Genomic DNA, 12921 nt, shown 5'->3' with positions numbered 1-12921 from the left:
TTCACTCTTGGTGTTGCACATTCTATGGGTCTGGACAAATGTATAATGACATGTATCCACTATTCTAGAATCATATAGGGTATTTTCACTGACCTAAAAAGCCTCTGTGCTGTGGGAGGGTTTTGAGCAGAGCAATGTCATGTGATCTGCCTTTTTAAAATTCTGAGATCCTACTGAATTTGAGGAAGGAGTTAAGGAGCCTCCAAGACGAAGCCTCACCTGTTGCCCATTTTGCTTTCAGGCCTCCTGATTGTCCTCAAGGCTGGTAGGAAGCTCCCCCATTTCCTCCTGGTCTCCATCTCTTTCCACGGGAAGAAGAAGGCTGTAGAGTTCCATAGTTCCTCTAGGTGGCGGTGCTGCCTCACACACAGGGTTCACCTTCTTATTCTGTTCCGTTCCCCAGACAGCCAGCCCTTTCCCTGGGACTTGTCAGTGAAATCTCTCAGAGGAGTGGAGAAAATTGGAGAGCCCCCAGTCGTCAGGGTTACCCTCCAGCCTGCTTGCCCTTCTCTCACAAATCCTCCCTGCTTTTTTTTTTTAACTTAATTCTTATTTTATATTGGAGTATAGTTGGTTTACAATGTTGTGTTTGTTTCAGGTGTACAACAAAGTGATTCAGTTATACATATGCATACACCCATTCTTTTTCGGATTCTTTCCCCATATAAAATCCTCCCTGCTTTGTCAGGACTGTCAGGAACACCCAGTAAGGCTGATCTCAGGCCCCTGCCTTAGCCTCTCATTTTGCTTCTGGGAGGCAATGGGTACTAGGAACAAAGAAGCAGCTGGGGCTGCCACCTCCTTCCCTATTTATGCTTCCCTGTACTTGGTCTTCAAGTCTAGACTGATATTCATTTTAACATTTTAAATCTCTGATGATATTCACTCCTGAGTACAAATTGAGAGAGGAAAGGAAAAAGGGTCACACATATTTGTTCTGGTCCCATCCACTCCCGCCCACACTAGGCACTGTATGTTGCTGCCGCTAGCAGAGTCCTGATTCTTCTGTGTTCTTGGAATACAATTGGACCGGCTTCTCCTCCTGGAATTGACCTCCATCCACATGGCCTTTCTAGCTAGAAACAATGTACCACCTTCACTTCCTCCCCTTCCCTTCCTTTCTCATCTCCCACTTCTGTCACCAAAAACTGTCAACTTTACCTTAGTCTCACAAATTCACTCCTCCCCCATTCATGCACAGCTTCATTGCATTTGTATATACCCTAAGGGTAACAAATACTAAAGGCTAAAAGGATCAAAAGGTGATAGCAAGGAAGTGAAGAAGGCCAGTGTGTAAGGCAACCGGGAGGGTGGGGACTGTGGTGAACTGGAAAGAGTATCAACCTGAGCCCCATGTGTGTCTCAGCCCCAGCCAGGTGTGGTCATTTGAGAAGACAGGTCCAAGTGTGGCCAGTTTTTTAAACTGCTGTTGTTTCTAATGTGAAATGTACCAAGTTAATATTGGCAACTGACTTTTTTTATAAAAATGTTTTAAACAAGTAGACCACCACAGGGGGCAAACAAAACACATCAGTGGTCTGAATTCAGCACATGGGCTGCCAATTTTGGACCACAGGTTTGAACCAACACCCGAGCTAAGCCTTTTTTTTTTAATTTTTAAAAATTGAAATATAGTTGATTTACAATATCGTGTTAGTTTCAGGTGTACAGCACAGTGGTTCAGTTATACATATATATGCTATTCTTCAGATTCTCTTCCCTTATAGCTTATTACATAATATTGAGTATAGTTCCTAGCTAAGACTATTAATATGGTTACTTCTTTGGTCTCCTGCCTCTACTCTGTCTCACTTCTGTGCACTTTGCCTGATAACCGAGTCACACCAGCTCATTCCTGGCATCTCCCTTCTCACTGTCCCCCCCCGCTAACTTTCCCACGAGATCAAGGGCAGACGATTTAGGCAGGCGCCAGAGTTATCACTCTCTGACTGACCCCAGGCCCATTCCACTCCCACCTGTGCTCTTCCCTGGCAAACACATCAGCACCTGTGTTACCTCCCCTGAGGTCTTCCCCAGGCACCTGTGTCACCCCGTTGTAATGTCTATTTACATGTATCTCCACCCAGACTGATGGTCCTTGACACAGTGACCACCTTAGCCAGCTCAAACTGTCTTAAGGATGTTTATTTCCTTGCCCCATTTATACATAATTAAGACCTGAGCATCCTTTTGACAGAGACAATTTCTTCTTTCCCCTCATTGGTCCCCCATGCCCTCAGGTACAAGTGCTCTGGGATCCAGGGCGAGCTGGCCCTCTGCCCCAGCTGGGTATTCTTATGGGCAGGTCTCTGGAGTTTCTGGGGCTTCCTTAATCCTCTTTCTCTTGAGTTTTGGTTTTTGAGGAAGTTTCCTTAAAGAACCTGAAAAAGGGAAAGTCAGAGACAGTGCTGATGACATCACAAATAGAGAATCTCAGTCTGTAACGTGTGGGGGGCATAGTAAGGACTCAAAGGAAGAACAACAAAATCTTATCTTGCTTTCAACCTATGTCTCTTACTCTTTTCTCACAGAAACCCTGTGGGGTAGGGAGATGGTATCCCTCCAATTTACAGTTGAGGGATCTCACACAGGCACAGAGTAAGGAAATGGGCTGCTGTTCAAAGCCTAAGCCAAGCTAGGGGTATAGTTGGGACTAGACCTCTGGCGTCCGACTCTGATTCCTCCCCACTCCTCTCTCTAGTTTCACAGCCCAATTCCCAGTACTTTGTTGCTGGGTTGTTTGCAAACACCGTTGTCATCTTTTTCCTTAAGAACTGACTCATGAACGTGGTGCCCAAGAAACACCATGCAGGTCACTTTTAACCGCACGATAGACTTGGTGATTCACTCAGTCATGGTGGCTCTACCAGGTAATATGTGTTATCTCATGTAACGCAATGTAAAAAACACAGCCTCGTCTGTAACATATCCCAGCCAGAAACATGTTTAACATGAATTCATCGAGACTCATGACCTACAGTCCTGCTCCTGGATAGAAGAACAAGCTTCAAAGATACCAAAAGGAAATAAGAAAAAAGCAGAAACTGGAACATTCTGCAGAATAGCCTGATCTCTTCGACAGGCCAGGGTGTAAAAAAGGGGACTCGGTTAGGTTAAAAGAGGCTTAAGAGACATAAGCAGGTGAAACACAGGGTTTGGGAAAGTGCAAAAGATGTCTTTGCTGGGAGAATTTGAAAGTGGGGTATTTAATTCAACAATTAGATGAAATGAAGATGTTAACATGGAAGGTTTCTATAACTGAAAAAAGCAAGTTCAAATCAAAATCCTATATATGGCATGGTCTCATTTTTGTTTAATACAGGTATTTATATGCATAAAAAACATCTGGAAAGTGCTAACTGGATGACAATGTTTATATTTTCTTATTTTTTGCTGATCTGTATTATCTAATTTTCTAGGATATGCTTATGCTTGTAATAAAATGTTATTTTAAGAATTACAATTTCAAGCCCGATTTCTTATCCCACCATCCAAGCCTTTTTCCTGTTACCCGCCAGCCTCTGCAATGTGCTCGGCCATTCACCCTGAGCCCAGCCTGTCTACTCACTGCCCCCTCACCTCCACGCACACGTCCCTCCCACCTCTTTCCCCTTCCCCCTCCTTCTCCTTATTCCTTTCTTTAAATCCTGTCCCAAACCTACCTCCTCCAGACCTACCCTTTTCCCTGTATCCTGAGACTGCGCATTTGTAGGAGGGGGATAATAATGCCCATCTCATCAGGATGCTGCAGGGTTTGGGTGAAATTAAGAGATACAAAGCTCTTGGTACAGGGAGACGCTGGCCCAAAAGCCTGCACCGCACTGTCCTCATCTGATTCGTGGACAGCTTGGCCTAGATCATTTTTTAAAATCAATTAATTAATTTTATTTATTTGGTTGTATCAGGTCTTAGTTGCGGCAGGCAGCCTCCTTAGTTGCAGCTCTCTGGCTCCTTAGTTGTGGCACGTGAACTCTTAGCTGTGGCATGCATGTGGGATCTAGTTCCCTGACCAGGGATCAAACCTGGGCCCCCTGCATTGGGAGTGCGGAGTCTTAACCACTGCGCCACCAGGGAAGTCCCTGACCTACATCATCTTAATGATGGACTGGCCTTCATTCCACTGTATGTTTTACTTCCTCAATTTAAACAATAGGCACTGGGGCCACGGGCCCACGCAGAGCCCAGGCAGAGTTCTGGGTCTCGGTAGCTGCCTGACCTGGGCCCTCTGTACCTGACCCATCCTCATTCCTGCCCTCCCACTTGGTCCAAGTGACTGGTGGACTGTGACTGGTGAAGATGCCCTGAGAGCTGCCCCAGCCAGCCTGGCCTTCAGAGGAACACCTGGGTCCAGTTTAGGACCATGCTCTGCGGTCCTAGGCTACCATTTGCCTTCATTTTCTCCCCCAGGAGCTAAGCAAGAAGCCAGTTCCAGGAGGGTGAGAGGTAGGTGGTCCAACACCTCTCTGCACCTCAGTGCACAGGAGGGGCCTTCATAGGTTCCAACCTTGGCTGGGGTCCCTCTCACTGAAGAGTCTCTGTCCCCTAATCCCACACCCTCTGTCCAGAGAGCCAGGCCGCGCAGTCACTGCAGAGGCCAAGGCTGCCAGGAAGGCGGTTCCCAGGCCAGCTGGCTGGACGGCCTCCTCCCTGGTGGAATGAACTCCTCCTCCGCCCATACCCTGCCCAAAGCTGAGGGGGCATTCTGCTGCTGCTTGGACACTTCCTGGGAGTCCCTGCTCTTAGCCTCTAGAAACATCTCTGTTCTGCTTCTGGTTGTATGGGAAAGTGCTTTGTTTACATGTTAACTGAAAAAGGCATGTTTCCTGAGACCTCCTCGTTGGGGGGTTGGGATGAAATAGAACAGTGAAGGAAACACACCTAAATGTTAATAGTCATACCTGTGGGTGATGGATAATTTTCCTCTCTTCTATTTTATACTATCTGTACATTTCAAACTTTCTATAATGAGCATACCTGCGGGGAAAGGGCGAAAAAGAGAAAAGAAAGAGTGGAGAGGGGGAAGGAAAATGGACAGAAAGAGAAATGCAGGGATGGGACTTCCCTGGTGGCACAGTGGTTAAGAATCCGCCTGCCAGTGCAGGAGACACGGGTTCGAGCCCTGGTCCAGGAAGATCCCACATGCCACGGAGCAGCTAAGCCCGTGTGCCACAACTACTGAGGCTGCACCCTAAAGCCCGCGAGCCACAACTACTGAGCCCACGTGCCACAACTACTGAAGCCCGCACGCGCCTAGAGCCCACGCTCCACAGCAAGAGAAGCCATCGCAATGAGAAGTCCGTGTGCGGCAACGAAGAACCAACACAGCCAACAATAAATAAATAAATAAATGTAAACAAATAAATTTATTAAAAGAAAACAGAAATGCAGGGATGGGGACTCCCCTGGTGGTCTAGTGGTTAAGACTCCGCGCTGCAAATGCAGGGGGCGTGGTTAGACCCCTGGTCTGGGAACTAGATCCCACATGCCACGTGGTGCAGCCAATAAAGAAAGAAAGAAAGAAAAGAAATGAAGGGATGAAGAGAAGATGGGGAGGAGGGATGAAGACTATGTCAGGTGTTCCACGGGACACACAGGCCCCTCCTCCAGGCATTACCTCTCCTGCTGTGGCCCCCAGCTCTCAGCTCCCCGAGCAGGGAGACCTGGCGGCCCGGGTCATGCATCTTGGACAGCCTCTCCTTCATGGCACTGAGGTGACTGTGCAGCCCCCAGGCAGTGCAGAGCTTGGGCAGACTGTCCTCCTTGTTGGCAGGCAAGGAGCTCTCCGGGATGTCCAAAGGGTAGAAGGCTATCTGCAAGGGGGCCACAGTGTTGAGGAGAAGAGAGGGGCCCATGTGCCAGAGCCCCAGCCCTGCCCTTGTTAGGCAGCTGCTTCGGCCGGACTGCACCTCACACCTGCGTAGCCAGAAGGATGGAGGGCCACAGATGGGGACCATGGGAACATTGAGACCAGGCTGCCAACTGTCCCTTCTTGGGTGTCTCTTTCTGTTGGGATACGTCCTTCATCTCTTTTTTGAGTATAGTACCTTATGTGTTTGTAATGAAACAGTGGTACTTGTTTTAAAGTCCTTTGCAAAATTAAATTGAGAGCCTGAAAACATCTTTTGAAATTTTCCTGGCTGCTGAAATCCAAGAATCACCAAAATGGCAGCTCCTTATATTCAGAAGGGGAATCACTGAAACGATCCACTCATTCATGTTCAGAGGTAGAAATAAAGACCCAGAGAAAGAGAGGATTTGGTTAAGGCTGCACAGCTAGAGCAGTGGGTGGGGTGAGGTCAGGGCAGGGCTTTCCTTTGAACTAGATTATGTTTGAATCCAGTTCTTCCCCCCCATTTGCTTTGTGGTTTGGGTCAAGTTACTTTACCTCACCACCTTCATTTACACACTGTGGACAATAATTCTAATTACCACTTAGGGTTACTTTTTTTTTTTTTGGCGGTACGCGGGCCCCCGCGGCCTCTCCTGCTGTGGAGCAACAGGTGGCCTCTCCTGCTGTGGAGCAACAGGCTCCGGACGTGCAGGCCCAGCGGCCACGGCCCACGGGCGCAGCCGCCCCGCGCCATGTGGGATCCTCCCCGACCGGGGCACGAACCCACGTCCCCTGCATCGGCAGGCGGACTCCCAACCACTGCGCCACCAGGGAAGCCCTAGGGTTACCTTTGAAAATGACATGAGGGAACATAATGTGCCTGGTACATAAAAACTGTTATCTGTGACTATTCTTTTGGATCAGTGTTTCTCAAACTGTGCTCTGTGAAATGCTCTAACCTCACAGATCCCCTGAAAAGTGGGGTCCACTCAAAGTGCAAGAGAGAAACCAATGGATTCTAATGTAACCTAGTGTGAAAAGTTCATTGATACAAATCTGAAAAGGCTACATACTGTATGATGCCAACTACATGGATATTCCAGAAAAGGAAAAACTATAGAGACAATAAAAAGATGAGTGATTGCCAGGCGTCTGGGGGAAGGAGGCAGGAATGAATAGGTGGAGCACAGGGGACTTTTAGGGCAATGAAACTATTCTGTTTGCTACTGTAATGGTGGATACATGTTATTGCACATTTGTCAAAACCTATAGAATGTGCAAAACAAAGAGTGCACCCTAATGTAAACTATAACATTATTTTTTTAGTTAATAGTGTATCAATATTGGCTCATCAAAGATACAAATGTACCGCTCTAATGCAAGGTGCTAATAATAAGGAAGACAGAAAAGGGTGGGATATGGGAACTCTGTATTGGATTGGCCAAAATGTTGGCTCGGGTTTTTCCGTAACATTATATGGAAAAAGCCGAACTAACTTTTTGGCTAACGCTATACTTTATACCAAATTTTTCTGTAAACCTAAAACTGGTTTAAAAAAAAAAGTCTGGGACTTCCCTGGTGGCACAGTGGTTAAGAATCCGCCTACCAATGCAGGGGACACAGGTTCAAGCCCTGGTCCGGGAAGATCCCACATGCCGCGGAGCAACTAAGCCTGTGCACCACAACTACTGAGCCCATGTGCCACAAGTACTGAAGCCCGTGCGCCTAGAGCCTGAGCTCTGAAACAAGAGAAGCCTCTGCAATGAGAAGCCCTTGCACCACAACGAAGAGTAGCCCCCGCTCACAGCAACTGGAGAAAGCCCGAGCACAGCAGCGAACACCCACCAATGACGACCTGACGCAGCCAAAAGTAAAAAAAATAATTAATTAAAAAACTTTTTTTTAATTCTATTTTAAAACATTCATCAATATGGTTTCAGATTCCACACTGCAATTAAGTAACTGCCGCTTTCTGAGTTTTGGTGTGGTATCAAAGAAAAATATCCACCATTATCTGAAAACACTAATAAAATACTCCTCTCTTTTAACTATATATCTGTATGAGGCTGGGTTTTCTTCAAGCACTTTAACCAAATCATTATATCATAAGAGATTGAGCAGAAGCAGATATGAGAATCCAACTGTCTTCTATTAAGCCAGACACTAAAGAGATTTGCAAAAATGTCAAACAATGCCACTCTTCTCTCTAAATTTTTTTGTTTTGGAAAATATAGTTAACTCTCATAAAAATTATGTTAATATATAATGGACTCCTTGTTTTCATTTTTAAATGAATTAGTAAATACATATTTTGAATTATTTCTTTAGCTTTAATTTCTAGTAGGGCATATAAATATCAATAGATGTAACCTACAGGAATATATGTTTTGGGGGGTTCCCAATGATTTTTAAGAGGGTAGAAGTGACCCGAGACCAAAATGTTTCAGAAGCACTGTTTTTGGACAAAGCCTGCCCAGGAACTTTTTTTTTTTTAATTTTTTGGCCATGCCTCATGGCATGTGGGATCTTGGTTCCCCGACCAAGGATCGAACCACACCCCCTGCATTGGAAGCTCAGAGTCTTAACAACTGGACCACCAGGGAAGTCCCTGCCCAGGAATTTGTCCTCTGTCCTCTGTCCTCTGCAACAATCTCCAGAGCCTCCCCCAAGCTGGCTGTGCCTTTCCGCCTGGCCTCAATCATCCCTGCCCATGGCTCTCCAAGGACTGTGAACAGTCCTTGCCCCTGTTCACATCAGGGTGTGGGTGTGGAGGGTGAATAAATATCTAGAACTTGAAGCTGAGTCTCTGCCCTCTTCAGACCCGCTCTGTGCCCACCGCAGGGGCAGTGGCGTCTTCCTCAGGCAGTGAGTGTGGAAGGGACTGAGGGGTGCTGGCTGTATCAGAGGGCCCTTCAGGGAATTCCCTGGTGGTCCCGTGGTTAGGATTCCCGGCTTTCACTGCAGGGGTCGCCAGTTTGATCCCTGGTTGGGGAATTAAGATCCCAAATGCCGCCTTTCAGTTGCAGGCCTCCCCTCACAATTTAAGAACACACCGACCAACCCTCAGCTGGACCCTGGGGGAACCTCACCGGGAGCTTGGCCGTCTGGCTGTTCTTGGTATGCTTGTAGAGCCTGTGAAGCTGCTTTGCCTCCAGTTCTGAGAAGAGGGAGACAAATCGCCAGAGCCTCCTGCAGGGCAGAAGTCCAAGCCCAAGGCTGAGGGGAGCGGAGCACAGCCCCTCTCCCTCCAGCATTTGTCCTGTGGCAAGGACCACCCAGGGGGAAATGCTGCCTCCTTAGTGTTTGGTTGGGGACATGGAGTAATGGGGATTTGCCAGACCTTGGATACCCTGTATCGGTGAGGAGCCCCCCACACCACACAGCAGTTATTCGATCAGAAAGCCATTCCCCCCGGGGTCAGGAGAGTTCTCTGTCCACTCAGTGCTGCCCAGAGTCGCAAGCGGACCCTGTTCTCCCCATCCCCCTTCATCGTGCTCACTCCAGGATCCTAACTCTTTCACACTAAGATAAAGAACTAGGAGATTTTCACTAAGGCGTGACCTTGATTCTAGAGGGGTCGGCCCAGGAGTGAGTGTAGTGGTAAGGGTAGGGATGCTGCCCTACTTCCTCCAGTGCTTGATTTCCCAGGCTTGGCAGTAGTGCTGCAGAAAGGTGTTGACGTGGTCCCCTAGGACCACCAGGCTCTGCTTCATGTACTTTAGCTGCTTCTTCTGGGGAAGGTCCCTCAGCAGGTGCAACTTTCGCAGGAACTTCTTCAGCGGCCTTAGACATTCTTTACACTTAGGAGGCAACAGGTGAAGTGAGGGGCCACGGGAAAAAGAAGAGGCAGCTGGGCAGCCCCACAGAGGCAGCAGGTTGGCCCAGCTGCAACCCTTATGGCCCAGGAAGTGTTGAGGAGGCTCCCGTCAACCTCTTACCCCACTTCCTTCCCAAGAGTGTGTCAAGCGGGGCTGTGAACTATGAGTCTGAGGTCTCCCAACTTCTGACCCAGGTCTCCTGACCTGTGGGGAACGGGGACAGGGTCCTGGGCTGGCCCTTTACTCACAATTTTGAAGGTGTCCTGGTCCAGGCCCTTGGCCTGGCACACAAGTGAGTCTCTGGCAGGGATGGTGCTGGAGCTCCCCTCTAAGCAGGGTGCATCCGTCCCCTGGGAGGAGGCAGGGGCAGGAGTCAGCTGGGGGGCTTGGGCTACTGCTCCTGAGGGGCAGTGCTGGGCAACCACTGGTCCAGATGCTAGCCAAAGCCCTTCTCCGTTTTCCCAGTGACCTCGTCCTTGAGCCAGCACTCAGGTGAGTGAGCCCCGGGCAAAGAAAACCATCTCTGAGAATCCCTGCTTAGAAAACCTGAACGCCCCACCCATTTCTTTTAAATAATTATAGCACAGTATACTAGCTAACTTTGCAAAGCACTTGATAAACATTAACTCATTTTATTCTCCCATAGATTCTATGAGGCTAGAAATCATTATTCCTGGTTACAGATGAGAACACTAATGGCACCACGAAGTTTAAGTAACTCCTTGGGGGGAATGATTTGGGATTCATTTACTCATTCATTCAGCACTTACTGAGTGCCTAAAAATTCCAGGCCCATGGGCTAATGGGCACTCAGAAAGTGTATGACGGTGATGGTGATGATGAGAAGGAACTTTCTGACAGCAAGCTGGGGCAAAAAAAGCTGAAAATTAGTAACGACGAAGTGACTGTGGAATAATACTTGAAGTCAGAGCACAGGATTAGACTGACACGGGATTCACACCTGACCTTTCAAAAGCCTCTTAGAAAAGTGAGCATTAATTCCTGCCTGTGTTCAGGGGGCACAAGGAAGATCCAGGCCCAGACCACTCTGAAGGGATAGACCAGGGAAAGTGAGGGAGAAAGATGGAGAGAGAACGGGACACAGGCTCCTCCAGACCCGAGAGAGAGGGGACTCTGGCTGATCAATTCCATAAACACACCACACAAATCAGGCAGACCTCACAGACCATAACACATGTGCACACACACATACACACACACACCTGAGCCTGTGTATCTTCATAAACAACAATCATGTTGCTGAGAACCTTCCCATCATCTTGCCAGGTATATATGTCCTTGATAAACATCTGTCTGAATGAATTAACCTTCTCTTGTTCTCTCAGTCTCTTGCCAACTCGTGTACCTCACCCTTTTTCTTTCTTCTCTCCTTGCTTGAGTTTCATACTCTCTGCCTTCCCAAACCAGCCCCTCCAGGGCCCTCCTTTCCTCTCTCCCTCACATCCCCAACCCCACCGCACCTTCTCTAGTGGCTGGTCCCCTTCACCCCCCTGCCCATCTAAGGCTTCCATCTCAACAGGTGTGCTGATGGGCTCCAGAGGTAGCACTCCTCAGCCCCCTCGGGCTTCTGACCTACTGCTTCTGGGACCTGAGTGTCTCAGGGAGTGGGCAAGTTGGCACTCAGAACTCGGAAAAAAAACCATGGCAACTGCCAACACAGAGTGCCGTGCCCCTCCCCCTCCCCGGCCCTCGTTCCCTGGGTGAGCAGCCTCTCCTTCAACTGGGACTGGCCTAGGGAAGTGAGCAGGTTGTGCCAGGTAGACCCCGGACTTTGTCAGAGTGCACAGCTGGACAGGAGGGGCTGGCACCCCTTCTCCCAAGAGAACTGTCAGATACTGTCCATTTTGAACCCGGGTAAGGATTTTGAAGTCATTTTCTTGCGTGTGTACCATTCATGCCCCTTCAGTTACAGCGTGGGCTTCCCGAGAGTGAGGACCAGGTTTTGTAACATCCCTTTCCCAACTGGGGACGATGGACTAGAAGGTATAGGGAGAAGGGAACACTGTAAACCTGTCCTGGGATAGATCTTCTCTTCCATCCACCATAATCGCCAGGAAGGGAAGGAGCCCGTTGTGTTGGGTGGTGGTGGTGTTTCTAGAGAGGTGTACAGAAATACTAGCCACCATGTATTATCTCAATTAACGCTCACAACAGTCTTTGCCGGGGTAGGTCCCAGCAGTGATCCGCATTCACAGAAGACTAGCTGAGGTGCACAGAGGTCCCGTAAATTGCCTTGGGTCCGCTGCCAGTAGGTGGGGCGCGAGGGTCTGGGTCAGATTCCGACCCCCCTGGCTTTTCCCTCCTGCGTCGCCCTCGGGGGGATCAAAGGTCGCGGAGAGATCCTCGGAGGCTCTCGGGGGCGCGGGCCCAAGCCGCCCCCTCATCCCTACCGCGGCCCCGGTGGCCGCTCAGGGCGCACAGCGGATCGGGGCGCTGGTAAGACCGTGCGGCCTCAGTTCCCTCACCTGACCCGCATATTCTTCCTTGTATCGCGGAACTCCCTCTTCTGGCCCTTGCCTTTCTGTCCTCTGGGTCCGGGTCCTGTTTGCCCCACTCCGTTTGGCCCGCTCTACCTCCCCGGCCTTCGCGGGCACTGGGTCGGGCGGCCGTCGGCCAACCCAGCCCGGGCTGAGGCTGCGGCACGGTCCTCCCACGTCTCCCTCTCGCCATCTGGCAGCAGTAGCCGCGTTTGACAGGGGCATTTAGCTCCTGACGTTCATAGGGGACAAGGTGGCTTTGCCTCCAAACTGGAGCACCAATTCAAGATTATTTTGCGGCTGTTAAGAAGGATAATTACACTGGCAAGAGCGAGGGGAAAGGAGCTCTTTTACAAACTTCTATAGGGAGTAATAATTAGTAAAAAAAAAAAAAAATTCCTTGCCTCTTGTAACTTTCTTTATTTTATATCTTTTTTTTTTTCCGGTACGCGAGCCTCTCACTGTTGTGGCCTCTCCCGTTGAGGAGCAACAGGCTCCGGACGCACAGGCTCAGCGGCCATGGCTCACGGGCCCAGCCGCTCCGCGGCATGAGGGCTTTTCCCGGACCAGGGCACGAACAGAACCCGTGTCCCCTGCATCGGCAGGCGGACTCTCAACCACTGCGCCAGCAGGGAAGCCCTGCATTCCCTTTGACTCACAAATTCTACTTCTAGGAATTAGCCCTACGGAGAGATATATGAGGACTGTTAACAGTAGTGACAATTTGTAAACAACTGAAGTGTAATCCATAGGAAAGGGTAAATACAGTGTGGCA

At 49.1% G+C, this 12921-nt stretch overlaps 1 protein-coding gene across 1 annotated transcript; it reads right to left on the bottom strand.

Annotated features, from left to right (window-relative positions):
* Positions 1 to 2127: 2127 nt before the first annotated feature.
* CHCT1 (CHD1 helical C-terminal domain containing 1) lies at positions 2128 to 11246 on the bottom strand. Its single transcript, XM_007464901.1, has 6 exons — positions 11130 to 11246; positions 9897 to 9998; positions 9455 to 9630; positions 8920 to 9019; positions 5615 to 5810; positions 2128 to 2381 (listed from the first exon to the last, which is right to left on the bottom strand). The coding sequence occupies exons 1-6, from the start codon at positions 11178 to 11180 to the stop codon at positions 2296 to 2298; spliced, it is 711 nt and encodes a 236-aa protein (XP_007464963.1). The 5' UTR covers positions 11181 to 11246; the 3' UTR covers positions 2128 to 2295.
* Positions 11247 to 12921: the final 1675 nt, after the last annotated feature.

Source organism: Lipotes vexillifer, unplaced genomic scaffold (genome assembly GCF_000442215.2).
Source record: "Lipotes vexillifer unplaced genomic scaffold, Lipotes_vexillifer_v1.1 scaffold788, whole genome shotgun sequence".
Lineage (NCBI taxonomy): Eukaryota > Metazoa > Chordata > Mammalia > Artiodactyla > Lipotidae > Lipotes > Lipotes vexillifer.
This window is presented reverse-complemented; position numbering and strand designations above follow the sequence as displayed.